Genomic DNA, 27,480 nt, shown 5'->3' with positions numbered 1-27,480 from the left:
ACAAAGTTAATTTTCTACTGGACGGAGGTACCCGAGGGCATCCAAACATGAGGGATGACTATGTTTCATCCGGGTTTAGCAAATTTCTACTCTATGCTGAGATGTCTGCTATCACAACCCAATCATCAGTTACATCATTTCACTCCTCCTTGAGCTCTGGCTAACTTAATGGTGTTTGGAAGATAATTGGGGATTTTTTTCCCCTATATCACATCTTTCTCATTGAGTGTCAAAGCAGCTTGAGACGAATTTTAACAAAGTCTTTCAAAATATCCCTCCTTTTGGAGACAGATCCAATGGTAAGAATAAATTATTAATCACACAAAGTATCTTCCCACTGTAAATTTGAATTGGTAACTTTGCATAATGAGAAGTTAAAGTTGCAACACATACAAGGGAAAAAAGCTACTCGAGCCCCACATTCATGACTAAACAGTCATCTGGTCTTTCCTATTTGCTCTTTTGTTCACTGCCACCTTCCACGCTACTTATTTTAATCCATTTCTTTAAATGGATATTAATAAACTTCAGAACTTCCCTTCACCTCAACACGAGCAAAACAAATTTATTTCCTTCTGTTCAAATTGATTTATTTTTCCATCATTCAAGTTTGCTTTTCATAGGTCACATGTGAAGTACAGCATGACTGCAGCATGTACAGTTGAGCCATTTGGGTCCCGTCCATTCTTCCAGAACCTCACTGATAGGCACATGAATTAAATCATTCTGCAGTTGGAGGGCAGAATTAAAGCCGAGCCCTGACCGGAAGGAGAATGGGTGGTGCCAATGGAGAGAGACTCAGGAATTTCAAGACAGAGTGAGGATGGCCGGGGGTGGGGTGGTGGTGAAGAGAGACCAAGGATGCTGTAGCTCCTCCCCCCTTGTGAGGATGGAGGTGACCCTCACACTGATGATGACACCTTGGCGGTAAGGCAAACCCACCAAATGAAGATGCATAGAGTGTCCTGTCCACAGCCACCTACGGTTTCAATGTTCTGCCTAATGTTTCAGGAGTTCTGCCCCCGTCAGCAATATAATGACACCCAGGGCTCTGAAGGCCCTGTCCTCCTGGTTCTGGAGGGAAGAACCTGGCTCAGGGCCCAGCTTCCTCTCTAAGGGCTTCCTCGGGGCCCAGTCAAGCCCAAATCCTCAGCTCCACCTCCCGACACAGAAATCTGACAACGTTCCCCCCGTAACTGTCTCCTGATAGCTCCAGCCTCCCCTCTTCTATGTCCAGCGCTGCTATCTCAGGACCGTTACAGGCATTCTCCAGGCACCTGACCCTCAAGAGACCCCGCTGCCATCAGGAGAGACACTGAGGTCCCCATGAGACACAGAGGCCAGGTGCTGTGCAGGGCCGGATCTGGGGACCAGAGAAGAGAAGAAGCTCTGTGGCCCTGGAAGTCAGTTTTTTGTGATACTGAGGACGGGAGAACCACTTTCTGCCCAAGCCCCTGAGGCTGCTATTCCCTCTGGCACTGCCCCATGACTCATCCTTTGGCCCCACCGGACCACACTGGGCTGGATCCTGGCAAGCGCAAGGGCCCTTCCCATCCCCAAGCTCGCTCACGTGGAACAGAATCATAGGCTGCCTTGGGGCGTCTCCTGTGCTGTTCTGTAGCTGTTACATTATGACTGACCTTTTCTTCATGGGATGTTTGATCTCAGCTCCTTGAGGGTGGAAGAGCCCCGGCACCGGTGCCACCTGGGCACGCTCTGGGCGTGGCAGCAGTTAGGAGGGCCAGTTGCTCTCATGTCCACGCCTCAGTGTTAAGAGGGGTGGTAGGAAGCAGGAATGGCTGATGATGGGAAGAACTCCTTTTGTGCTGAGAGTATGCAAAGAACAAGGAGACTTAGGCACGTTTTAAAACACAATGGAATCCAAAACGATCCCCCCCAAACAACAACAAAAGATGATGGAATCCAAAATATACTTGTTTTCTTATTTGGATACACCTTTAGATGTGAATGATCTAACATTATTAATCCTTTATGGCATTTTGCCTAGACACCCCCCAACTATAGGGAAGGGTGGTGTTTCCATCACAGGTCTGGACACAGTCAAGGGTAATGGTCCGCAGTGGCCAGAAGCTGCATGTGTCATTTCCTGTCACCGCTAATAAAGAACCTTCAACTACTGAGAACACCTCCTGTCCTCATTCTGCAGAAGTGGCAAGTTGTTTCATTGTAATCTGCCATGGTTGTCCTTGGCACCAAAAACAATGTAGTCACTCACTTATTCATCAAATATTTACTGAAAACCTACCAGCCTATGTGCAAGCACTGGGCTAGAAGCTTGGAATACAAAGTCATAAAATGCAGCGACTGCCCTCAAGCAGTGCTCCTTCCAATGGGGGTGACAAATAATAGCTTCATGGAAAGGTTGGGTTATAACACAAATGCTACAGGAATAGAGGAAGACTCAGAGAAGGCACCCCAGGAGTTGAATGTAGCATGTGACTCGGGACTTGAAAGATGTTTTAGGTGGAGAATAGGACAAAATATTCAAGGGAGTAGTTCGCGCCAAGGCAGGGAGGCATGAAAGTACCTGGTGAAGAGTGAGAAAGTCAGAGCGTTCTGTTGGAATCGATTGTCGGCTGTGTGTGCGCATGCGCGCGCATTTGTTTTGGAAGGAGGGGATGATGAGCGTGGAGAGGTGGCAAATAATCTTCATTCCATGCCTCATTTATATTTTATCCGGCAGATAAGGGGAAACTAGCTGAGTTTTTTCAGTCATGGAAATAAGATGATCAGGGTTGGTTTTAGTAAGGTTGTCCTGGTGTGACGAAATATTTAGAGCCAAGAAACCAGTGCCTCGCCCACACGCTTGCTTGCCCATCCAGGCACGAGCTGTAAAAGCCTGGATTAAGGCAAAGTGATGCTTTAGAGAAAAACAGGAGAGAGAATTGACAGACCGGGTGCGCCATTGGTTAGGGTAAAGGAGACAGGGATGGAGAATTTTCGGGCAACTCCAGGGAGGGTGAACTTACTGACAACGGGAATGCTGGAAGGAGGGTTGTTTTTTTAATACTGGTGGAGAGGATAAACTCCCATTTACACCAATAAATAATAATGTTATTCATGTCATAATTTTTTAGCATCTGTGCACAATGAACCCCTTCCGCTGAAAATCACATGATGTCAGTTTCATGCCCGGGGCAAAGTGCCGTAATTAAAGACATCCTGCAGTTACTCAAATCCCTTTCCTCCTCCACAGACTGTCCTTTCTCCCACACCAGATTCCCTCTGCATCAACCCCTCCCCGCAGGAGCCACCAATCAGAGTTCAGACTGGGGGTAAGCCTGGAGCAGTTCTGGGCTCTGGTGCAAGTATGATTTCTATAAAAAGACATTTAAAAACAAGGAGCAATGTTGCCATTTGCCTTTAATGGAAAAGTGGCTAGCAGTTACAGTTTTAAAAAAAATCTTTTATTAAAAAAAAACTCTATCCAACTTCTAGGCAATCACCGTTTGAATTTTCAGAAATAAACATACACTTGAAAACTAACAGTTTGTATAAAAATAAACTCTGAATGTGTGATTAAAAAGGGTGACCCCCAGTCTTCTCAGCTGCATGAATGCGTGATAAAAAGGGGACGAGTCCATCCAGTGCAGATGGGTCTACCCCAGGGTGGAGGGGGCCTTGGCCTTGGAGGACAGAGCTTGCTTGAAGCGCCTCTTCAGGTCCTGCATGTTGGGAGAACGTGGCCGGGGGATGATGGAGACTCTTCTCCTCTCCCCACCGAGGCTGTGCAGCTTGCTCACTTCTTTGCACAGATGCTGAAACACATCACAGACATCTTCGTAGTTTTCACTGGTGGAAATTTCCAGGAACAGGCTGCCCAGCTCGTTGGCCAGTTGGATGCCGTCACGGGTCTGCACCTGTCGGGCGTGCAGAAGGTCCCCTTTGTTGCCCACGATGATGACGGGGGCTTTAGAGTCGGGGTGGACCTTCCGGATGTGCTGGTACAGGGGGCGGATGGACAGGTAGCTGTCATAGTCCGTGATGGAATAGACCAGCAGGAAGCCCTCTGCCCACTGCACGCACTTGGACAGGGAGTCGACTGCCGGGCTGAGGCTGTCTTGGACCTGAAAAGAGCAAAGTGAGCCCGGATCAAGGAAGCTCTCGGTGGGAGAAACTGGAAAGAACATCAAAGCCACCCCTGAAAAAAATGTTTGAACAAGAAATCACTAAATATAGTTTCAGATTCTACCCAGCTTCTGCAGAAGGAAGCTTTTGATATAGCAAGAGCCAATTCTCAGGCAAGCTCCCTTCCTGGGTTATTTTATTAGCTGTTACCAACACATTACTTTTAACCCCCTTGCTTGGCAGGTAGCCTGTGATGAACCAGTCTGTGATGACTTCAATGAGAACTTCAACTCAGGATGGCGCAATTTTTAGGGAACTAACTCAGAATAAACAGAACTTTGAAAATAAGCCAAGATAAATATCTATTCCCCAACCCATAAACATATTTTTAGCATGTCCTTCTTGAAAATGTTACAGAAACAAATTCCTTCCTTCAGTTCTTCCACAAGACCTTTCCTCCCTAGAAGGGAGAGCAATTAGTAACTTGTTAATCAAGTTACATTCCTGACGGCTTGCCATGGGGTTATCTGATTGGAATTACTGAGAGGAACAGCGAGAAACAGGAGCGCTTCAGCAGACCTTGCTAGGGGAGAAGACCCTCTCCAGAATCTCACCCCCATAGTTTTGTTCCGGGTTCCAAGGCTGAGCTGCTCCTGACAGAAGTGGTGAGACCCGTGTAACCAGTGATGCCCCGGCCAGGGCTGCGAAGAGAAGCTAAGCATCTCTTCCCCTTTCCGAGGTGGCAGACAGCAGAAGGCGGCCTCTATAACAATCCACTATCCCCGCCCCCCACCGTGGACGGTTTCTAACACCCCACCGACTGGCCCCACCTGGGTACGGCACACCCCTCCATCTGAGCGCGTAACAGGCGTGCCCAGACACCTAGCTCGGGCGTCTGGAAGCGGAGGAGCCGCCTGCTCTTGGCAGTCCTTACCTGGATGCCCCCGGGAGTGTCCTGGATCTGCAAGGAGAGCTGGTCTCCCTCCACGCACACGAGCCGCGAGTACAACTTGCCTGGAGAATGAAGGAGACTTGAGTTTTAAATTCTCACACTCTCCTCAGGAAAAAGAAAATCAGAGCATGCAGCCTCAACAGAACGAAACGAACCTAACCTGTGTTCGGCTCATAATCGCCAATGAATCTCTTGGTCAGGAAGCGCACAATCATTGCTGAAAAGGAAAGGAAAATCAGCTGAAGGACTAGGACGAGACGGTCAAACCGGGACCGTCTCGGGGAAATGGGGGCGTGACGGGCCGCAGTACCGCGGATGCTGCCTGCATCCCCAGGCTCCGCAGGGGCAAGGGTGCGGCCGGGGGTGCGCTACGCGCCGCACCGGCACCCGTTCTCCAACAGGTGCCCGCCGGTGAAGGCTCAGGAGTGCAAGGTCCGGGGAAGCGGCGGGAAAGCAGGCTGGCGGGGGGAGGCCGGCAGCGGCCTGGAAACGTCCGGGCCCCCCTGCGCCCTCCCCTCCGCCGGGAGCCCCCGCTTTCCCCGGGGCGCTCACCGCTCTTGCCCACGCGGCCGGCGCCCAGCACGGCCAGTTTGATGTCCTTGGGCAGGAGGTAGTCGGAGGAGGACTCGGGGATGGGCGCGAGCAGAAAGTGTCCGGACATGGTAGGCGGCCGCATGAAGAGCGCGGGGACTCCGGTGCGCGGGGACCTCGGCCGCCGGTGCGGCGAGCCCGGCCGGCGGCTTTTAAAGGGCTGGGCGCGCTGGGGGCCCCGCGGCCGCCTCCGGCTCCTCCTCTTCCCGACCCTTCCAGCAGCTGCGCGGAGGGGGCGGAGCCGGAGAGCCCAGGGCACCGTCACCGCGGCGCACGCACCCGCTTGACGCGCTCTGCCGGGGGCCTACGCTGCTCCGGCCTCCGGGCCCTGGAGATCCGGCCTCTGCTGTGCCTGCGTAGCCCTGGCGGCCCCCTCCATCCTGCAGAGGCGAGACCGGAATTATGAGAGAGATCAGAATTATGAGCTGGGGGACGAAAGAAAGGAAAAATGCAATCGGTCGGACGTTTCCGCAGCAATGGGAAGGATAAATTCCTGGCGAATGTTGCCCTTTTTATTTTTGAAAGGTGCTGAGGGGTGACATTATTAGGATAAAGAGCCCTGACTTAGTATCAGTATAAGGGAGTTGCAGACACTGTGACCTTGCTCCAGATTTGTGAAGGCCCCTTGGGGACAGCCATTGTCAACAGCTCAGCCTCCGAACCCAGCCCCTGGCTGCTGGTGCTGGCTGAGCTGACTCATTAGCGAGCACTCAACAAGCTAATTGAGAGCTCTGGCTCCGGACTAATCCTCCATCAAACACCGTCGTATGACTTGAGTCACGCCTTGGCTTCAACATTCAAGTACTTATTTCTAAGTGTAAAGCGGAGTTTAGGGTGGGCGTGGAAGTGGGAAGAAGAGGACACAAAAGCAAAATCCGGCCAGTCTTGGGTTTCGGGAGCCCACAGTGGCAAAAAGGCAAAAAAGGCTTGGGATTCTGTCCTTGCAGGTTAGACCTTCAGGCTTCTGCCTCCTGTGCTCCAGCCTCACAGGTCCAATTGCCTCTTAGACAGCCCCACCCTCACTCACCCCTTTCTCCATCTTGGTTGTATCAGTTAGCTTTTGCTGCCTGACTAACTGCACGAAACTTACTGCCTTGAAACCGCAATCCCTCACGGTTGCTCACCAGTCTGCAGGTCAGTGCAGTGGTTATCCTAATCCAGGCCCGGCTCAGCTGATGTTGGCCGCAGGCTTTCATTCTTCCGTGCATCCGTAGAGAGCTGGTGGCAGCTAGGGGCGATGGGGGTGGGGGCTGGCTGGTGGCTCCAGATTGGTGTCCTCAGGCAGCTGGCCGGCTGCTGGCTGCGGTGGTGGGAGGGGCAGTGGCTGAGCCACTGTTTCTCCTCACCCAGAAGGCGGGCCAGGATCATGGTGGCTGGGCAGAGTTCCAAGAGTGAGTGGAAGTGTTAGCAGGCCTCCCGAGACCTGGGCTCCGGGAGGAACCCATCATGCCTGCTGCCTTCTCTTGGCCAAAGCAAGTCGTGGTGCCAGCCCACACTCCAGGGGCGGGAAGTGCACTCCACTCCTTGGTGGAGAGAGCTGCAGAGCCACATTTGAGAGGGCTGGGATGCAGAGAGGGGTAGGAGAAGAGGTCCGCCTTTGCAGTCGACCACACTGATGAGTGTGCGCATGTGCGTCCATCCACCCGGCAGCCCAGGCCAGCGGCCTGTGGGCCAGATCCCTGGACACTCGTGCCCAGCCCTCGGTTCCGGCCACTGAGAGGCCTTGGCTCTAACCCCTCTCGCTTCCGCGTGGATTCATCACCAAGTTCCGTCATTTCTTCTGCCTCCGTTTTTTGGTATCTCGTCCTCTCCATCCCTCCTGCTCTCTTTGCTTCTCACTTGAAGAACCCTGAGGCAGACCAGGAAGAGGGTGACTGGTTTCTTTGCCCCTCGCTCGGGGGAGCCTCCTCTGGTCACTGCTGCCATCCCCACCCCTGCATCCCAGGTACTCACGCTCAGGGCACCCTTAAGGCAGCACTGATCCCAACTGTCATTACTTTCTGGTGGAATATTTATTTCATGTCTCTCTCCCAGAAGGCAGGGCCTCTAGCTTGTGCCTTTAGTGCCCAGCACATAGTGGCAGCTGGGGCTCACGAGGTCTTTAATAAATGTTAGTACACTGACAGACTTTCTGAATGGTGTCTTCACTGTGTGAACTGGAGAAGACGGAAGTCACGTGTGTAACCATTATCCCAATACCTATGTTTTGAGAGCAGTCAGCTCTCAGGAGAAAGCGTTCCAGGGAATGTCCTGAGCTGAACGGCCTTATTACATCTGTACTGTCCTTTGGTTCAGCACAAGGCAGTCCCCTTCTGTTCAACTTCAGTTTGACTGGAAAGACTTGAAGCCCGGAACCGCCTTTCCTGACTGGGGAAAAGTCACCATAAAGAGAGTTACTATTTACAGAACCACCTTGAAACAATTAGGTTCCAGGGGTCCTTGAGCAGTTCAGTGACAGGGGCCTGGGTTGTTGCCTTTCAGATTCTCCTGGCCTCTCCTTCTTGAACACAGAATGGCTCCTGCTTCACTAAACATCAAGTACTCATCCAAGCAGGGAGGGAGGGAGGGAGGGAGGGACCCTCTTCGTCTCTTTTTATTATGAAATAAAATAATTCTCAGAAGAACCCAGCAGACTCTCTTACATCTCAGTGGCCAGAACTGAGAAGCTGGGAACCAGTGTATTCATGTACCTAGCGGAGAATACCAGGGCTGCCAGGACTAGCTCGGATCAGGTCCTCCCTGGAGGCCACACACATTGCTACCCTGTTAGAAATCCAGCAACCGAAGAGGGGATCCTTGTTGAGCAGCAGTCAATGGGATCTGTCCAAACACCCTTCGCTTTCCTGAAGTTAAAATGCAGAACTTAACAAGGGAAAAGAGGCTGAATCGTGGGCTTATCTCCTCACCTCATTCCCTTACATTCCCTGTCAGGTATAAGATCATTTTAGGTTAAGGTCGCCCCATAAGTAAGATTCGTAATACTGTTCTCTGCCTGGTGACAGCTATGTTCCATTTTGCACGTACAGTGCACCTTTGCTCAGAACTCAAAATGTTATTCTTTCTCCTTGGAAAGCTCTTTGCATTTGCAAATACCCAAGATCACCCGTGGCCCTTTATGCAGACAATGTTACTGAACTGTAGAATTATAAACAGCCTTGCCTAAATTGCTGCTCGTGCTATTTCATTTTGGATTTCTTTGTATCCAGTTATGTAAAATTGTGGTGCAAGTAGTATGACACAGGTATGCTGAAGTGGTTTTAAAAAGATAATAGAAAAAAATACATAAAAAGATAATAGAAATGTGTAGGCAGATATGAATACACAAATCCGTGGGTGTTTAGAATGACTGTGAGGGGTAGAATTTAGTAATATGCAAATAAGGTCAGGCTTGGAAAGCTATTAACCCTTCACCATCCAAAGAAGCTTGATTTCTAGCCCTCAGGCAAAACCTTGCCAGGGGTCCTCCTCTACTTCAGGAATGTCTCTCCTACCACCATCCATCACCCAATATCAACTACCTTTCCTGTCTATCCTAAATCCTTGAACATTGAGGCTGGAGACTCAGACTTTGCCTTCAAGTACTTTCCTCAGTATAAAAATTACACCTCTCTCCTCTACCAGCTCCCTACTTTAATTCAGCAGTCAAGTGACTGAAACTCTACTCTCTGCGAGGCTGTTAAGCACTGGTACAGAACATAAACAACAGCTGTTATCAAACATTTACTGAGAGGACAACAACGTATAAGACTTGCCTGACTTCACAGACACCCCCACAGTGAAGTTAATTAAAATAATTATTGTTTATGTATCACTGTTGAGTTTCCCAAAAAAATTCTCAATTAATTCTTCCGTAATTTTAATCCTGTGAAATGGGTAAAATATCTCCTAAACTAGGTTTGGACAAGTTTAGTCACTTACTCATAGAGCCATTCAATAGTGGGCATCTCAACCCCCGTGATTTCAAATCTTGGCACTGTGGAGAGTAGGATGGAGAACACTGCTCATGTAAATGCAATGACAAAGCAGATGGGCTCAGAACTCCAATACAGCTGCAACAGAGAGAATTTAATCTGAATGGGTTTATTTCTGGGTTCTCAACTCTGTTCCACTGATCTCTGTGTCTTTTTATACCAATACTATATTGTTTTGATAATTATAGCTTTGTAGTATACTTTGACATCAGGGAGCATGATACCTCCAGCTTTGTCTTTCTCAAGATTGCTTTGCAATTTAGGATCTTTTGTGGTTCCGTATAAATTTTATAACTATTTGTTCTAATTCTGTGAAAATTGCCACTGGAATTTCGATAGGGATTGCACTGAATCAGTAGATTGCTTTGGGTAGTATGGACATTTTAACAATATTAATTCTTCCAATCCATGAGTATGGAATATCTTTCCATTTATTTGCATCTTCTTCAAGTTCGTTGATCAACATCTTACAGCTTTCAGTGTACAGGTCTTTCACCTCCTTGGCTGAATAAGTTTTGGTTTTTTTTTAATGTGATTGTAAATGGGATTTTCTTAAATTTTCTTTATGATAGTTTGTTATTAGTATAAAGACACTACAGATTTCTGTATATTGATTTTGCATCCTGAAACTTTACTGCATTCATTTATTAGTTCTAACAGTTTTTAATGGAGTCTTTAGCGTTTTCTATGTATAGTACCATGTCACCTGCAAACAATGAGTTTTACTTCTTACTTTCCAATTTGAGTGTCTTTCTTTTTCCTACACATATATGGACAATTAATTTACGACAAAGGAGCCAATAACATACAATGGAGAAAGGACAGTTTTGTCAATAAATGGTGTTGGGATAACTGGACAGCCACAACATGCAAAAGAATGAAACTAGACCACTATCTTACACCATAGACAAAAACTGACTCAAAATGGATTAGTGACTTGAATGTAAGACCTGAAACCAGACAAAAACTGACTCAAAATGGATTAGTGACTTGAATGTAAGACCTGAAACCATAAGAATCCTAGAAGAAAACACAGGCAATAACCTTGACGTCAATGTTTTTGTGGATCTGACTGCAAAGGCAAGGGAGACAAAAGCAAAAATAAACAAATGGAACTACATCAAACTACAAAGCTTCTGCGCAGCAAAAGACACCAAAACAGAAAGGCGGAGATACAAACTACTATGTATATGAAGACATATTGTACAGTACAGGTAATTAGAGCTATTATTTTGTAATAACTTTTCTTTTGGCTGTGCCGCGCAGCATGTGGGATCTTAGTTCCCTGACCAGGGATCGAACCTGAGTCCCCTGCAGTGGGAACGTGGAGTCTTAACCACTGGACCACCAGGGAAGTCCCTGTAATAACGTTTAATGGAGTATAATCTATAAAAATATTGAATCACTACGCTGTACACTTAATATTGTAAATCAGCTATACTTAAAAACACACACACAGGGCTTCCCTGGTGGCGCAGTGGTTGAGAGTCCGCCTGCCGATGCAGGGGACGCGGGTTCGTGCCCCGGTCCGGGAGGATCCCCCATGCCGCGGAGCGGCTGGGCCCGTGAGCCATGGCCGCTGAGCCTGCGTGTCCGGAGCCTGTGCTCCGCAACGGGAGAGGCCACAACAGTGAGAGGCCCGCGTACGGCAAAAAAACAAACAAAAAAAACCATACACACATACAAAAAGGCAACCCACTGAATGGGAGGAGATATTTGCTAATCATATATCCAGTACGGGGCTAATATCCAAATGTATAAAGAACTCATACAACAAAAAATCAGATTAAAAAATGGGCAGGGGATCTGAAAAAACATTTTTCCAAAGACATTCAGATGGCCAACAGGTACATGAAAAGATGTTCAGCATCAGTAATCATCAGGGAAATGCAAACCAATGACAATGCGATATCACTCACACCTGTTAGAATGGCTATTATCAAAAAGATAAATAAATGTTGGTAAGGATGTGGAGAAAAAGGAACTCCTGTGCACTGGTGGGAATGTAAATTGATGCAGCCACTATGGAAACAGTATGGAGGTTCCTCAAAAAACAGTAGAACTGGGCTTCCCTGGTGGTGCAGTGGTTGGGAGTCTGCCTGCCAATGCAGGAGACACGGGTTCAAGTCCTGGTCCAGGAAGATCCCACATGCCGCCCGCGCGCAGCAACGAAGACCCAACGCAGCCAAAAATAAAAAACAAAACAAAAAAACAGTAGAACTACCGTATGACCCAGCTACTCGGCTTCTGGGTATTTATCTAAAGACAACAAGAACACTAACTTGAAAAGACACATGCACCCTTATATTCATTGTAGCATTATTTACAATAGTCAAGATATGGAGGTGTCCACTGATGGATGAAGATGTGACATGTATAATAGAATACTACTCAGCTGTAAAAAAAAAAAAAGTGAAATCTTGCCATTTGTGACATGGATGGACCTCAAGGGCATAATGCTAAATGAAATGTCAGACAGAGAAAGACGAATCCCAAATAATTTCACTCATATATGGAATCTTATAAAACAAAACAAAAACTCATGGATACAGAGAACAAGACTAGTAGTTACCAGAGGGGAAGAAGGTTGTGAAGTAGGTGAAAAGGGTGAAGGGAGTCAAATGTATGCTGATGGATGGTAACTGTATCTTTGGTGATCACTTTGTAGTGTACACAAAATGCTGATATATAATGCTGTACACCTGAAAATTGTTAGAAATCTGAAGTGGGGGGTGGGTAACCAGGAAAAGCTGCAGGGAGCAACGACTGGTCCCTGAGCATATTTGATAGATGGAAACACAAGGGTAGAGAGATGTCTTATTTGGTTGAGGGAAGAGCACGAGCAGAAGCAGGAAGGCAGGAAGCATACGGCAAGCAGTCTCAAAGGTGAGTATATAGTAGATGACCCAAAGGTTGGGCAGCAGACTGTGGATGGCAATGAACGCCTCAGTAAGGCATCATCTGGAGGCTATGGAACGCCACTGAACTGTTCTTGAGGCGGCCCCTACTATATGGAAGTGCCAGAGCTAGGAGCATCCGAAGGACAGATGGTCGCTGCTCTCAAGGATCTTCAAACTGTTCACTTACTCATCTGACATGAGCAATTAATCTGAACTCTGTTCTTTCTCAGGAGCAAAAATCCAATCACATCTTCACTTGGGCTAAGCCATCATCTCATTCTGTAGACAGCAGAGCACCCTGTGGCATTTCTTTTCCAATCCAAGTGATTTCCACAAACTGCACTCTTGCTAGGAAAGTTTTGAGAGGCTTCTCTGTGCCTCTCCCATGAGGGTCTTTGAGAGACGGCCCATCAGTTGCCACTCACCACTCACCTTTGCTATTGAAAAAGAATCACAATACACAACCTTGGACTGCTTATTCACACCTCTACACACTTTCTCCACCTCAGCAGTAACAGCTGCAGATGCTGCCTCACTGTTATTTACAACCAAGCAATTTGTCTAAGATTCTATGAAGGTTTCTTGCTTGAACAATACCAATGTTTTCCTTTAAGTGGGGCTGGGATGAATATGCTATAAACACTCATACCTCAAATCAAATTCAGCTTAAAATTCTCTTGTGCTCAAAAAATAAGATAAACGTAACTTCTTATATTTTAGCGGCGCTTACCGCTAAATGTTAGCCAGTGTTTGTATTTAGAACCTTTCCCATCCTAGTGCAGAGAAAAATGCAAATCTACCCTGATGGGAGTACAGAAGATACAGGAAACCGGGGGGCCTTTTGGCCACAACGTTCAGAAGCAAATTTCAGTGTGATGTAGTTTATTTAGCCCTTCGGATTGGGTTCAACTGAACATGAACAGGCCTTAAGAGATACCTGGCTAGATCAGAAGAGAAAGTTCAAGAAGCCACGCAGCCTCATTCCCAACCATGGCTCTTATTAACTTAAGAACAGGGTGAAAAGTTTTATAGTTAGAATATTTTTCTTCATTCTCATTGGTAAGTGTGAGAAAAGGGAATTGTACAGTAAGGGATTAATTTATAAATTCACACTTTGTGATGGTTACTCATTAAACGACCTGCATTTCAAGGCAGGCACGTAATCTTATCAGCAAACACACATTAGTCAAATCTCAAGGGTTTCAATTTAATTCATCTCTCCGCTAATAAAACCTTCCAAGCTCATCTGTGTAATAGCTGCACCAAATGGAGGTGCCCAAGAGGGAGTTGGAAATACACATCTAGAGCTTCAGAGAAAGCGAGCTCTGCAATCGAGTCTCACGTGTATGAGACATGGCTAGACATAAACTCAGTGGTTCTCAACTTGGAGCATGCGTCTCTATCACCCAGAGGACTTGTTAAGTGCTGCCCGCGGCCCCTCCCCGGAATTTCTGATTCAGTAGGTCTGCATTTTTAACAAGTTCCCAGATGCTGATGCTGCGAGCTGGGAAACTATACTTGAAGAACCACTGGCTTAGATCATCCAGAAAGAACTTAGGAGTGACAGATATGAACATTAAGGAAAATCCAGAATAAGGGGGACGAAGGAGTCGGACAGGCAGAGGAACCTGGCTCAAGTGTGATGGCAAAAAACAAAGGTGTTGGCTCTGACAAATACCAGGGAGATAAAGCCAAACTGGAAAGTCTCTAAGTTTAATTAGCAGGTGTTTGGTAACCTCTAGGAGTAGTTTCATCAGAGTGGTGTAGGCAGAAGCCATATTGGCAGTGGGAGACTGGGAATTTAAGCTACAAAAAAATGAGGAAGACAAACGAAAAGCTGCTTGCTTAGTGTGCTGGCTTTCACTAGTCTGTAAGCTGAAGCCAAGGAAGCAGTACGTGGAAAGGGTCAAGCAAACAAGAGAAACCACGAAAAATCAGTGAAAACAAGAGCCCTGCAAACATCAACTTTCCCCTTTACTGTCCTTTTACACTCCTTGAAGCCTTATTTTGCCTTGATTTAAATAGGATTTCCGCTTGTACTGCTCTTCCTAGATTATAACTTCCTTAATGGTGTTTGACCTCCAAATAGCTCATGACTTACTGAATCTGACTTTGGGGCTGGAAGTGGTAGAAGATTAGGTCAGAAAAGTAGGTAGAGGGCAGATGATATAGGGTTTTGAATGTGCGAATAAAGGTACTTCAGTATTTGGAGGTCAGAAAGACAGTAAGGTCCAGTAAAGAGTGCAGTGGAGGTAAAAGGAAACCAGGTTAAGTGTTCCAGAAGCTAAGGAAAGCCAAATTCAATAACGCAACATTTTCTCCGGCCAGATTAGCAAAGACTAAATTATAATAATCAATGCTGAAGAGAGTGCCAAGACAATCATTTTCACTCACTCATGGAGTGCTAACTGGTACAACCCTTTAGGAAAGCAATCAAAATGAACCAAGAATCTGGAAACCACATTTTAAACTCAGTATTGTGCATGTGAGAAAATCCACCTTTAAAAATCAAAGAGCTATACGCATATTCACATAGCATTGCCATTGATAGTATTTTAGAAAACTGCTGCACCATACACTAGATGGAAGCGTTCACATTTTGACTACCTGCCCTAAGAATAACTCCCCTTAGCCAGTCTTGTTTGCAGCCTTTCCTTTTCCCAATGTCCAGCCTCACCAGCCCTCCTGAACTAAGATATCTTACACCACCATTTCCTTTTTGACAAGTCACAATTATACTTCCTTTCACTTAGTCATAGTTAAACATGGAATCAGACTCATGGCACGCGAGGGACCTCTAGGAATCATTCAGTCCAATCCCTACTTGCAGATGACACCCTCATTTTACAGAAGCAGCAACAGTCAGCAAGGTTAACATGACTGGCTGGAGAACGAACAAAGAAATGTTTGAGGTCTCGGATTTTTCCACGTGAAGGATTTAATAATCCCAATTACTCCTGAGCAAAATAGTTGGTTAGCCCTCAAAATTCAGAAACACTATAGTTTTATAAAGTACATAGGAAAATAAAACTGAACATAAAGTAGAAAATGTCTTAAACAAAAAAAAAGCAGTGCTTTTCTCATTAAAAAGCATTTACTGAGTGTATATTATGTGCCAGGCACCAGAAGTACAAAATATAAGGCAGAGTCCCTACCCTCAGGTCTAGTGAGGAAGGCAGAAGGTTTTAAAAACTATAAACACTGTGAGAAGCAAACACACAAAAATGTGGGGGAATTTATTCCACCAACCCAAACCAGAAGTAATCTCTGATTCCAAGCACTTTCATTCCTCTCCTTAAAATGCTTTAATCAGGGATGGTTCACCTATGACTCAAGGTGAGTGAACGACAAGCAGAATTCCATCAAACGAACAAAGCAAAGTGTGGGTATTTCAGGCAAAGGCAAGTGCGTGTGCAAAACTGGGGCAATGAAGAGCAGTTCCATAAACACAATTTTCCCAATAGCTAAAGCCATCACGTAGGAAAACAGAAATAAAGAGAAAAACAATTTAGTAGGAACCAGACTAGTTACACATACCTTGAAGAACTAAACCATGAGTTATAGACACGCAGGTTAAGCAATATGCAATAAAGCAGGAGGTTCAATAAACATCATGCCTTGAAGCTGCTTTAATAGTTTACAGGAGAAATCACAATGTGCCTAATGGGGCAGGAATGAAGAAACAGCTATGAAAGATACTCATGAAATAGAATTTTAAAATATGCAAAGTGACTTCAACCTAGTGCATAAGTGGTAACTTAAGATGGAAAAACACAGAACACAGATGCCAACTGATGCAGTATATAAGGTTTTCCTTGTTTTCTGTGGTGGTGCTGGTAAACAATTTCTTTTGACCAACAGAGTCATGGTTAAACATAACCCTCTACCACTAGATGTGAATCTTTGAGGGCAATTAATAACCACCATTTACTGAGTTAGGTTAGGAATCCAAGATGCAAAGCCCGGGTTTGCTGGATTCCAAGCCCTATTACCATCACACTTCACCAGATGAAACTGAAGGCCACTAACATTGGGTTTCAACCTATTCACAGCATTTACTAAAATTATAAACAGGTTCTTGTCCTCAAGTCTAATAGTGGGGACAGAATACCAAGTGAGTAGTCAAGGTTTTCATTTTTCTTAAATTAATTAATTTATGGCTGTGTTCGGTCTTTCTTGCTGCGCACGGGCTTTCTCTAGTTGCGGTGAGCGGGGGCTACTCTTCATTGCAGTGTGCCGGCTTCTCACTGCAGTGGCTTCTCTTGTTGCGGAGCACAGGCTCTAAGTGTGTGGGCTTCAGTAGTTGCGGCACGCAGGCTCAGTAGTTGTGGCACACAGGCTTATTTGCTCCGTGGCATGTGGGAATCTTCCCGGACCAGGGCTCGAACCCGTGTCCCCTGCATTGGCAGGCAGATTCGTAACCACTGCGCCACCAGGGAAGCCCAAGGTTTTCATTTTAAATAAGCTTGCTACAGGTATTATCACAGAATACTGAAGGCAGGGCGATGAGATGTGATCAATTCCCTACTGGATGTTTACCACATCCTATTAAAAATATCCAGGAAGTAACAAAACCTAAAATGGTGTTCCAACTAGACAGAGTAGCTTTAAAATATTCCTATTAATATGAAGCAATATAGAACTGATGACTAAAATCTGATTATGCAGCCAGATTGCCTGGGTTTGAATCTTTGCCCAACACTATGCACCTGTAACCTCAGGCAAGTTACTTGTGCCTCAGCTTCCTTTCATATAAAATGAGCAAAACAAAACTTATTCCAAGTTTTTTACGAGTACATTACGTAAAGTGCTTAGAATGCCACTTAACATATTAGATGCTATATAAATACTTACCCGGTTTAAATAAAAAAGCTATTCCAGTTTTTAATACTTTTCTGAGCCCTGCTGCACGAAAGGTCTGAACAACTCAGAACTAACATGTAACTCACAAAGGACGAGGAAGGGGCTTTAAACCCTGTATATTTAAATAGTAGGCTTCAAAGGTAAGTTCTTGATCCTCAAAACACAGCTACCTAATTTATGATGCAATTTTGAGCATCAACTTTCCTGAGCTTAATTATAACAGATAACTTTCATTCATTTTAAATCCTTTGTTCATAGGAATTGAAACTATTTTCAAACTAGTACAAATATTTTATAAGTAATATCTAGCAGTTTATTAATCAATGGAATACACTGCACAACAAACTACCTCACATCTTTCAGGAATAAACCCCACTAAATTTGAAAAGTAAAAAGATGTCACCCACTGAATTCGGACACAATTAAATATTTGTTTGGGGAAGGGGGTCACACACTTCTACTCAATTAAGAGAAACATTTACACAGTCCAGGTCTTTTATTTTCTTTACACCCATCATGCCATGAATTCATAGGGAATGGGCTCCAACAGTTCAGGCTCCTTTCCATTGGTTCTCACGAAGTGTGCTTCTCTGGGTGGAGCAGGCTATTAAAAAAAGGCGAGGGAATAATTATGAAAAGTACTGTAACTCAATTTCAAAGTGCCCCCGGAACTAATAATGTATGTAATACCAAGACACCCTGCCAAGCACTCACCTGGCGCTTCAGTTGAACCCAAGTACCTTTCTCTTTGGCTTCCTTCTTTTTCTGATCATTTTCCTTCACCCGTTTCAGGAAGCTATCCCGGCTCTTAGAGTGCTTAATATGCTCAATACGCACATTAATTCTCTTGGCAAGAATCTTGCCCCTGGAGAGAGAAGAAACTCCTAAGTGCGTCAAAAACACAGCCAAAATTCAGAGAATTCTTTCGACAGTTTCATTTATTAATTAAACCATGAATTTTTTTTTACCTACAGATAGGATAAATCAACAAGGTAATGGCAAATTTATAATCATTTATTAAATCTTACTGAATAGGGCTTTGAGGCAAACATCTCCACTTTTTTGTTTTTTGCGGTACGCGGGCCTCTCACCGCTGCGGCCTCTCCCACTGCGGAGCACAGGCTCCGGACGCGCAAGCCCAGCGGCCATGTCTCACGGGCCCAGCCGCTCCGCGGCACGTGGGATCCTCCCGGACCGGGGCATGAACCCACGCCCCCTGCATCGGCAGGTGGACTCCCAACCACTGCGCCACCAGGGAAGCCCAAACATCCCCACTTTTAAGCTCTCTTCTGATGAGGTGACAGACTCTAAAATACCAAATAATTTAAGCAAAACCAGACCACTAATAAAATTTACAACTTATTAAACTTTTTACACTGTGAAAACCAGAACGGCTTAGCTAACAAACCTCACAAGACTTTCCAGTAAGTTTATTACAATTTGTTTCCTCTGACAGGTTACAAGACAAACACCCAGTTTGCTTGAGTTTTAAAAGGGTATTTCCTTTGCCCCACTTGAATGACCAATAAAGACATAAGTCCAACTGGCAAAGTGAAAGGGGGGTGTGAGGGAATACTAAGTAGGCACAAAGAACTATGACATTACTTACTTAACTTGCTTGTTTACAATGATGCCAACAGCATGCTGGGTAACATTGTAGACTCTCCCAGTTTTGCCATGGTAACACTTGTGGGGCATTCCTTTTTGAACAGTGCCCATTCCCTGTTAAGAAAGGAGATAAACGTTATGCCAGCAATTTCCCCCTCCATTTAAATCCAAAGTAACTAAGATATTCCAAGATTTTTTCTTCTTTAGATGGCAACTCAAGAGCTTTCAGAGCCGGTGAAATGTCATTTTCACGTTGCTTTTAGCAATCAAAAAGACAATCATCATTAAGCTCTAGAGTGCCAGGACACGTTTAAATACAAATCCACAGGACTTCCCCCCCTTAATTTTTCCACTAGCTGTTAAAAACAAGTAATGAGAAAATTCTTAGACTGAAGAATAGCACTTTTAAAGCTCTTGTTTATTAAAGTAAAATTAAAATAGCCATTCTAGGGACTTCCCTGGTGGCACAGTGGTTATGAATCCGCCTGCCAATGCAGGGGACACGGGTTCGAGCCCTGGTCCGGGAAGATCCCACATGCCAGAGCAACTAAGCCCGTGCGCCACAACTACTGAGCCTGCGCTCTAGAGCCCAAGCTCTGCAACAAGAGAAGCCACTGCAATAAGAAGCCCACGCACTGCAATGAAGACTTGACAACAAAGACCCAATGCAGCCAAAAAAAATAAATTTATTACAAAAATAAAAATGTAACATAAAATAGCTACTCTATACTCTCACGAGCTTTTTCAGGAAATGGATTTTCCCCCGATTAGGAAGAAAAAAAGATGCAATACACCCTATTCAGATTTTAATATTAAACACAACTTTTCTAACTTCTAATGTTACTCTGTAGTTATTTCCCCAATTTTATAATTTACCTTGATATCTACAATATCACCTTTCTTGTAGATTCGCATGTATGTGGCCAAAGGAACAACTCCTGCAAAAAACCCAAAAAACCCCAATACAGTCAATAAAGATTAAAAAGTCAAGAGTAAGAGAAATATATAAGCTTACTAGCTTTCAACACACACTACTTTTTGGCAGTTACGTGTACTTTAAAATCTCGCTAGTCGACAATTTAAGAACCACTATATAAAATTCATGCTTTTTATTTATTACAAATAAGTTAGCTACATGCTGATTAATTAATGCCATTTATTAAGAACACATTATATGAACGACAACACATAGGTAATAAAACACAAATGTATGCCACGCTTGCTCCCAAGGAGGGTGGATCTACTCACCATGTTTTCTAAAAGGCCTAGAGAACATGTAGCGGGTGCCCCTCCTCTTTCCCTTTGTGTTGGTCATTTTGGCGAATTACTGAAAGCAGAAAGTATCAAAGAGTCAAATACAACTGCAAAATTGACATTTGCCCCTTTAACCAAAAAATGTGTAATTACAAATGCACTAAGTTCAGTAGCAACACGAGAATTAGGCAACTATCTAAAAAGCTGGTTCACAAATCAATAGCTCTTATAATGGTAAGAAACAGTAATTTTACCAAGATTTCTGCCAAAACTGCCTAAAACTCCTAAGAAGCAGAACTGGATTTTAGAACCCAAACCAGTATTTTCCCTATTAGAATGTAACAACACAACAGGACTTCTGCCACACTACATCTGTAGAACCCAGCTTAGACTGCCAAGAACACTGGAATTAGCAACTAGAAGGCAGTTTATTGTTGCAAAGCACGACAAAACTCAGTCTTGCATTTATACATAATGGATTAAACCCCTTTTCTTATCAACCTACGGATTTAATACCGCGCCTATTAACTGTCAAAAATCTCTAACTTACTTCATATATCTAATTACTCAGTTGTTTACCAGAAAATGTGAGGTAGAAGGCTTTATAATCACTGACCTGGTTTTGCCACCTACCTGCTGGGAGACCAACATTTAAAACCCTGATCCTCATATGTAAAACAGTATTAATGCTTTTATAATCAACTAAGGTAATGTCTACAAAACATTGAGCAATTCCTAGCACATGCAAAGCGCTTACTAGTAAACAGTACTTTATCACTGCCTAAGAACTCACGTATAGGCTACTGAGTTGAACCTTTCACTTTGTTTCCCAAAAGGTCAAAATAATGGTTTTAATTGCCTCAGATCATCCAAGGGCAGAACTACCATTGCCGACTACTCCTACCACAAGGCAAAATACACCAAAGACCAGCTTAGGTTGTCGACAACGTTCTAATGTAAGTCAACCTCTCAATTTATTACATCTTAACCGTAAAGAAAAGTGACTCCTAAGTACCTTTTTCATATAACCTGTGTGGCAAGGAGACCGAAGAATGTTCCAGCTAACCCACCAAAGCCAAATCACTGTTACAACGAATGCACACTTCACTTTAAATGGTGAGAAGAATCTATCAAGTACAAGTACTGTTTTAATTCTCATGGCTACATTTGCATTAAGTTCATATAAACTCCCCTTAAGTTCATAAACAAGGAGACATGCTCTGCAGGTCAACTCACTTCATGGAGACACAAAGTGACAGAATCAGTAATAAGTCCTTTCGTTTTTTTAAAAACTAAATTTAGTTTTTAAATTTTTGGCCACGTTGGGTCTTCGTTGTCGTGCACCGGCTCTCTCTAAGTACAGCGAGTGGGGGCTTTTCTCATTGCAGAGCACGGGCTCTAGGTGCGCGGGCTTCAATAGTTGGGGTTCGTGGGTTCTAGAGCGCAGGCTCAGTAGTTGTGGTGCACGGGTTTGCTTGCTCTGCGGCATGTGGGATCTTCCCGGACCAGAGCTCCAACCCGTGTCGCCTGCACTGGCAAGCGGATTCTTAACCACTGCACCACCAGGGAAGCCCTGGAAGTCCTTTCTGACTCCAGAGCCCACGCTCCTTCCACTAGACCCATTTTTCCAAGTTCGAAATCCATCAGGACTCAACACACATATAATCGAGTGAGTTTTTAAAAACGATACTTAACGTCCCAAGCAATGACAATTTAAAGTCTATAAATACTACCAAAAATGGGACCCATTACAGGGGCGCAACCCGCTGTTTCCTCAACTCTGGCAGCTGGCTGCTACAAACTAGACACAGATGCAAAACTAAGACTAAGGGGTTATTCAGTTAACTTTCCCCCTAAACGCCTAAATCAGACACAGCTATTCAGGAATCCCTTCGCTTAACACTTGCTGCCCTGGCATGAACAAAACAATACCCGTGGCAAACAAAGTATTTTCCCTTTCTCCAATTGCGGTCCCGGGCCAGAATTAAGAGAACCGGAAATCTCCCACGTCAACGACGAATGGGCTGGGCTTCTTCATCCAGGGCGACTCGGGGGCACCTCTGCAGTTCTCCGACCACGATCCCCGACTTTCTCACACACACACCCAGGTCTCGGGAGATTAAAACCGGCGCCTGGTTCTCAACCCGCTCCTACTGCCCCGAAGCCCCTACCCCAGGGCATTACAGTTTAGGTCTTACAACAGGGGTTACGATGCCACACTGAAGGCGTTGGAAAAGCAAGCGGCCACGCGGCGCCAGAGCCGAACCGAGAAAGCCCAGGAGAGGCGGGCTGAAGCCGTGGGGGCGCTGGAAGGACGAATTCCTTTCCCGATGGACCAGAATCGCCTCACCCCGGTGCCTCGGCCTCGTTTTTCCAGAGCCTGTCCCCCCGCAAACCCACGGCATCGCAGCCTGGTCCCCGGCCCCGCGCCCGCCGCGCCGAGTCTGGACGGACACAGCTCCACCACCCAGGCCAGCGGGCCCCAGGCTGGCTAAATGATCTCCCTAGGGCTCCAATGCACGGCCTCAGCGGCCACAGGGTTGGAACTCACGCCTGAAGAACAGGGGGAGGGACAAGAGGCTCCGGGAGCCACGCGCGTACTGCACCTGGAAGATGGCGGTTCCGGCCGAAAAGAAGGAGGCGGCGCTGCGCGCGCGCCTTACAAGGGCCTACGGGCTGCCCGCGGCGCTGCCTGAGAAAACGCCGGCCGACAGCCACTCTTTCCGGGGTAAGGGTGTCGTCTCTGAGAACCAGAAGAACCTGTGAGGATATTTTCCTTTCTTGCGAAAAAGAGGTAACCGACCGACACAAGCTGACACTTGGATCTTGCCAGACAGCCCGGAAAGGGGCCTTCAAGGGCGTCAAACAGGCGCAGACGTCGCGAGCGTGATGACGAACGTGATGACGTCAGCCATTGCGCCAGACACCACGCGCGAAATGGGTGTGTGCTTGCGTCCTTGGGCGTCGGAGCCGTCTGGTCTTAACGTTGTCTGAGTTCTTTTCTGTGCTCCGAACTGCAGTTTGTGGGAATGGTTACGTGGACACAAAAGCAAAATTATGGTGAAGAAAGCATGTTGTACGGTTTATATGTCTTTCAAACGTTTTTCCCCTCAATGCGTCGAAACACTACGCATCTGCTGGTAGGTACGTACCCCTGTTACAACCACTTTGCGAAGCAATTTGGCAAAATCTAGTGAAACCGAAAATATGCAAATACCAAATTCCAGCATTCCGCTCCTAACTGCTTATCTTATGGGAACTTTGCTATGTAGACAAGGATATCCACAACAGCACTAGGAATAGAAGCAAAAAGTTGGAAACGTCCACCAATAAGAGCATAAACCCATTATGGGGTATTCATACAGTGGAATATTATATGCCAGTAAGTCAAGACTGAGCCCGCAAATGTGATGAAGCAAAAAGAGGGACATGTGGAACATACATAATAGGACAATTTATACACGTACAATTTTGAAACATGCAAAACAATACTATATATTGCTTAGGCATATATGCATATGTAGTGAAAGTAGTCAAGAAATACAAGGGGATGAAAATCAAATTTAGAAAAGTGGTCTTGTCTGGTAGGAAGGGGACTGTAAAGAAAGGGGTATACAGGAGGCTTTAACTATTTTGACTAATTTTAAGCTGGTTATTGAATACATGGGAGGTGATGGTTTATTCATCACTATACTTTTTAATATTTTCTAAATAATTTATTTTTAATCAATATTAATAAATATTAATAGTTTTTAAAGGGTAGTTTTAGATTTAGCAAAAAAATTTTTTAGAAAAATGGTACAGAGAATTCCCGTATACTTGGCACCCAGTTTACCCTTTTGTGAACATCTTAACATTAGTATGCTACAGTTTCAATTAGTGACACACTATTGTACACTTTTTAAAATTAATTAATTTGTTTTTGGCTGTGTTGAGCCTTCATTGCTGCACCCGGGTTTTCTGTAGTTGCGGCGAGTGGGGACTACTCTTCGTCGTGGTGCTCGGGCTTTTCATTGCGGCAGCTTCTCTTGTTGCAGAGCACAGGCTGTAGGCATGCGGGCTTCAGTAGTTGCAGCACGTGGGCTCAGTAGTTGTGGCTCATGGGCTCTAGAGTGCAGGCTCAGTAGTCATGGCGCACAGGCTTAGTTGCTCCGTGGCATGTGGGATCTTCCTGGACCAGGCTCGAACCTGTGTCCCCTGCATTGGCAGGAGGATTCTTAACCACTGTGCCACCAGGGAAATCCCATTTGGATGATTTTTGACTAATGTAAATATATAGCCTTGGAACCAATATCCCCAATCAAGATCCAGAATATTGCCATTCCCATTAACAATTCCCTGTGCTTTGTCCCAGCTGATCCCCTCCCCAACTAGAACAATCCAACATTCTGATTTCTATAACCATAGATTAGTTTCGCCTATTCTTAAATTTCATATAAATGGTACTGTACAGTATGTGCACTTTTTGTCTGGCTCTTTTTTTTTTCAGCTTAGTGTTTTTAAGATTCAATCATGTTGTTGCTTGTACCAGTAGTTTATTTTATTTTTTATTGATAAGTAGTATTCTACTATATGAATTTACCACAATTTATTTATACATTCTCGTCTTGATGGAAATTTGGTTTTTTCCTCTCAGTGTTATGCTACTATGAAAAAAGCTGCCATAAATATTTTTGTGAATATGTTTTCTGTTCTTCTGGGTGATACCTAGAGCATTGCTTGATCATAAGGTATCTCTAACTTCACAGAAAATTGCCAAATGGTTTTCCAAAGTGAACCTCTATTTTTATTTATTTACCATTTTCCTCTGAAGAGAGTAAGGCATTTATTTTTATTACAGGCTTTTAAAGTAGGTTTGTGTCATTAGTTCTATCATACAGATCTGAAAACCAAAGTGGTTTCCTAAGTGTCTAAAGGTCAATTTACCTCCGGTTTGAGATCATTAATGTAAAAAAGAATAAGAAAAGGATTGAAACTTAAAGAAATGTGAAGTACATTAAATGTAGAAAGTAGGAAAACTCAAAATTCATTCAGTATTTATAAGCATCTAGATTAAATAAGGTACTGAAGTGCATAATGAGACTATAAAAATGAATAAAACATGATCCTGGCCCTCAAGGACTCCACAGAGAGCTTGGTGGAAGAGGAAGATGCTAGACTACTGTAAGTGGAAAAGCAGGCGACATGGAGTTGAGCAGTGTGGGTGTTCTGTGGATGACCCACTGCGCCTAGATTAGAGGAGGGCATGGGAGAGAAGAATCCCTGGATGAGCAACGAAGCTTCACAGAGGATGTTGAACTTGATGAAGGAGTCACACTTTGACCAGAGAACAAGTAGTAAGGGTATTTTAGGCAGAAAGTATTTTTGCATATGTAAAGGCGTACAGATGGATAACAACTTTAAAAACTCAGAGAAACGAAAGCCATCCAATAGCCTTAGAAAATAAGGTCAACAAATGAACAGGAATGTGACATTAAAATGAAGCCAATTTGTGATTTTGCACCAGGCTTGAGTAAACTACTAAGAGAAACCCATAACTTTCGGTCATTAAAGTAAGTTCACATCTCTATTTCCACTTTTGTATTTTTCTCTGTAGAAGCAGATTAACAAAGTATACGTTTTGTTTTATTTTGGTTTTCAGGAGACATTGGCATTTTAACTCCATCGGGGCAAATTTTCTAAGCTAGGAGGAAACATGGATCTGTCCTCTTATGTGTGAGGCTCTAGTTGGAAACTCTGAGTATCAGTCAACTCCATCGGATTTGCCCTTTGTCTTGGTGTATTGGCAGAAGGACAATTTCAAATAAGAACCAGTTAGGATTTTCTAGTGTAGAAAATATATAATGAAAACAAGACAAAAAGACAACCCTCAGAATGGGAGAAAATATTTGCAAATGAAGCAACTGGCAAAGGATTAATCTCCAAAATTTACAAGCAGCTTATGCAGCTCAATATCAAAAAAACAAACAACCCAATCCAAAAATGGGCAGAAGACCTAGAGACATTTCTCCACAGAAGATATACAGATTGCCAACAAACACATGAAAGAATGCTCAACATTGCTAATCATCAGAGAAATGAAAATCAAAACTACAATGAGGTATCACCTCACACCAGTCAGAATGGCCATCATCAAAAAATCTACAAACAATAAATGCTGGAGAGGGTGTGGAGAAAAGGGAACCCTCTTGCATTGTTGGTGGGAAGGTAAATTGATACGGCCACTATGGAGAACAGTATGGAGGTTCCTTAAAAAGCTAAAAATAGAACTACCATACGACCCAGCAATCCCACTCCTGGGCCTGTACCCTGATAAAACCATAATTCAAAAAGAGTCATGTACCACAGTGTTCATTGCAGCTCTATTTACAATAGCCAGGACATGGAAGCAACCTGAGTGTCCATCGACAGATGAATGAATAAAGAAGATGTGGCACATATATACAATGGAATATTACTCAGCCACAAAAAGAAACGAAATTGAGTTATTTGTAGTGAGGTGCATGGACCTAGAGTCTGTAATACAGAGTGAAGTAAATCAGAAAGAGAAAAACAAATACCATATGTTAACACATATATACGGAATCTAAAAAAAAAATGGTTATGAAGACCCTAGGGGCAGGACCGGAATAAAGACGCAGACGTAGAGAATGTATCTGAGGACACGGGGAGGGGAAAGGGTAAGCTGGGACGAAGTGAGAGAGTGGCATGGACATACATACACTACCAAATGTAAAATAGATAGCTAGTGGGAAGCAGCCACATAGCACAGGGAGATCAGCTCCGTGCTTTGTGACCACCTAGAGGGGTGGGATAGAGAGGGTGGTAGGGAGACGCAAGAGGGAGGGGATATGGGGATATATGTATATGTATAGCTGATTCACTTTGTTATAAAGCAGAAAGTAACACACCATTGTAGAGCAATTATACTCCAATAAAGATGTTAAAAAAAGAAAAAAAATACGTTAGACCCTTGGCATGTAGACTCAATCCTAAGCAAAAAAAATCCTAAGCTGAAGTTTGGGTGAGTTCAGAAATTAAATTGTTGTAGAAAAAAAAAAACCAGAAAGTATATAATGAGAATTTTGTCTCCAGGAAAATGTCACTGTAATGATAGCCAAAGTAATGAGGCAGAAATACTATGAATAATTGAAAAACATATGGTGAAGAATAATTACACAAAATAATCTTTTTTCAATGAAAATTTTCATTTGAGATCTTGAGAAGCAGAAAAAAGTGAAGAGAAACTTTT

General features: G+C 44.4%; 2 protein-coding genes and 2 non-coding genes across 7 annotated transcripts; all 4 read right to left on the bottom strand.

The window, feature by feature from the left end:
• Nucleotides 1–3,367: 3,367 nt before the first annotated feature.
• On the bottom strand, nt 3,368–5,925 carry RASL11A (RAS like family 11 member A). Of its 3 annotated transcripts, none has more exons than XM_059995561.1 (4): nt 5,594–5,925; nt 5,202–5,258; nt 5,024–5,103; nt 3,368–4,088 (listed from the first exon to the last, which is right to left on the bottom strand). In XM_059995561.1, exons 1-4 carry the CDS (start codon nt 5,715–5,717, stop codon nt 3,621–3,623), a joined length of 729 nt encoding a protein of 242 aa, XP_059851544.1. In that variant the 5' UTR covers nt 5,718–5,925; the 3' UTR covers nt 3,368–3,620. The 3 variants fall into 3 exon arrangements, 2 of the variants coding, with proteins under 2 accessions (XP_059851544.1, XP_059851545.1); XM_059995562.1 differs by having other exon boundaries at nt 3,368–4,162; nt 5,197–5,258; nt 5,594–5,667; XR_009516753.1 differs by having other exon boundaries at nt 4,038–4,088; nt 5,197–5,258; nt 5,594–5,667.
• An 11,729-nt stretch (nt 5,926–17,654) lies between these two features.
• Nucleotides 17,655–22,883, bottom strand: RPL21 (ribosomal protein L21). Of its 2 annotated transcripts, XM_059995912.1 has the most exons (6): nt 22,835–22,883; nt 20,223–20,301; nt 19,851–19,912; nt 18,976–19,088; nt 18,081–18,231; nt 17,655–17,970 (listed from the first exon to the last, which is right to left on the bottom strand). In XM_059995912.1, exons 2-6 carry the CDS (start codon nt 20,287–20,289, stop codon nt 17,881–17,883), a joined length of 483 nt encoding a protein of 160 aa, XP_059851895.1. In that variant the 5' UTR covers nt 20,290–20,301; nt 22,835–22,883; the 3' UTR covers nt 17,655–17,880. The 2 variants fall into 2 exon arrangements, with proteins under 2 accessions (XP_059851895.1, XP_059851894.1); XM_059995911.1 differs by lacking the exon at nt 22,835–22,883 and having other exon boundaries at nt 20,223–20,327.
• On the bottom strand, nt 18,805–18,931 carry LOC132414004 (small nucleolar RNA SNORA27). The gene has a single exon (XR_009516882.1). It is a non-coding gene; the product is annotated as a small nucleolar RNA SNORA27 (small nucleolar RNA).
• Nucleotides 19,195–19,265, bottom strand: LOC132413998 (small nucleolar RNA SNORD102). The gene has a single exon (XR_009516876.1). It is a non-coding gene; the product is annotated as a small nucleolar RNA SNORD102 (small nucleolar RNA).
• Nucleotides 22,884–27,480: the final 4,597 nt, after the last annotated feature.

Source organism: Delphinus delphis, chromosome 18 (genome assembly GCF_949987515.2).
Source record: "Delphinus delphis chromosome 18, mDelDel1.2, whole genome shotgun sequence".
Taxonomy (NCBI): Eukaryota; Metazoa; Chordata; class Mammalia; order Artiodactyla; family Delphinidae; genus Delphinus; species Delphinus delphis.
This window is presented reverse-complemented; position numbering and strand designations above follow the sequence as displayed.

What these genes read in the sequence shown, in the direction of transcription:
- RASL11A (XM_059995561.1), bottom strand. Translation starts at nt 5,717, where the DNA reads ATGCGGCCGCCTACCATGTCCGGACACTTTCTGCTCGCGCCCATCCCC. An exon ending in CGATTATGAGCCGAACACAG is followed by an intron (nt 5,104 to 5,201) that starts GTTAGGTTCGTT and finishes TTCATTCTCCAG; the next exon opens with GCAAGTTGTACTCGCGGCTC. An exon ending in ACACTCCCGGGGGCATCCAG is followed by an intron (nt 4,089 to 5,023) that starts GTAAGGACTGCC and finishes TGCTCTTTTCAG; the next exon opens with GTCCAAGACAGCCTCAGCCC.
- RPL21 (XM_059995912.1), bottom strand. Translation starts at nt 20,289, where the DNA reads ATGACCAACACAAAGGGAAAGAGGAGGGGCACCCGCTACATGTTCTCT. An exon ending in GTGATATTGTAGATATCAAG is followed by an intron (nt 19,089 to 19,850) that starts GTAAATTATAAA and finishes CTTTCTTAACAG; the next exon opens with GGAATGGGCACTGTTCAAAA. An exon ending in GGGTTCAACTGAAGCGCCAG is followed by an intron (nt 17,971 to 18,080) that starts GTGAGTGCTTGG and finishes TTTTTTTAATAG; the next exon opens with CCTGCTCCACCCAGAGAAGC.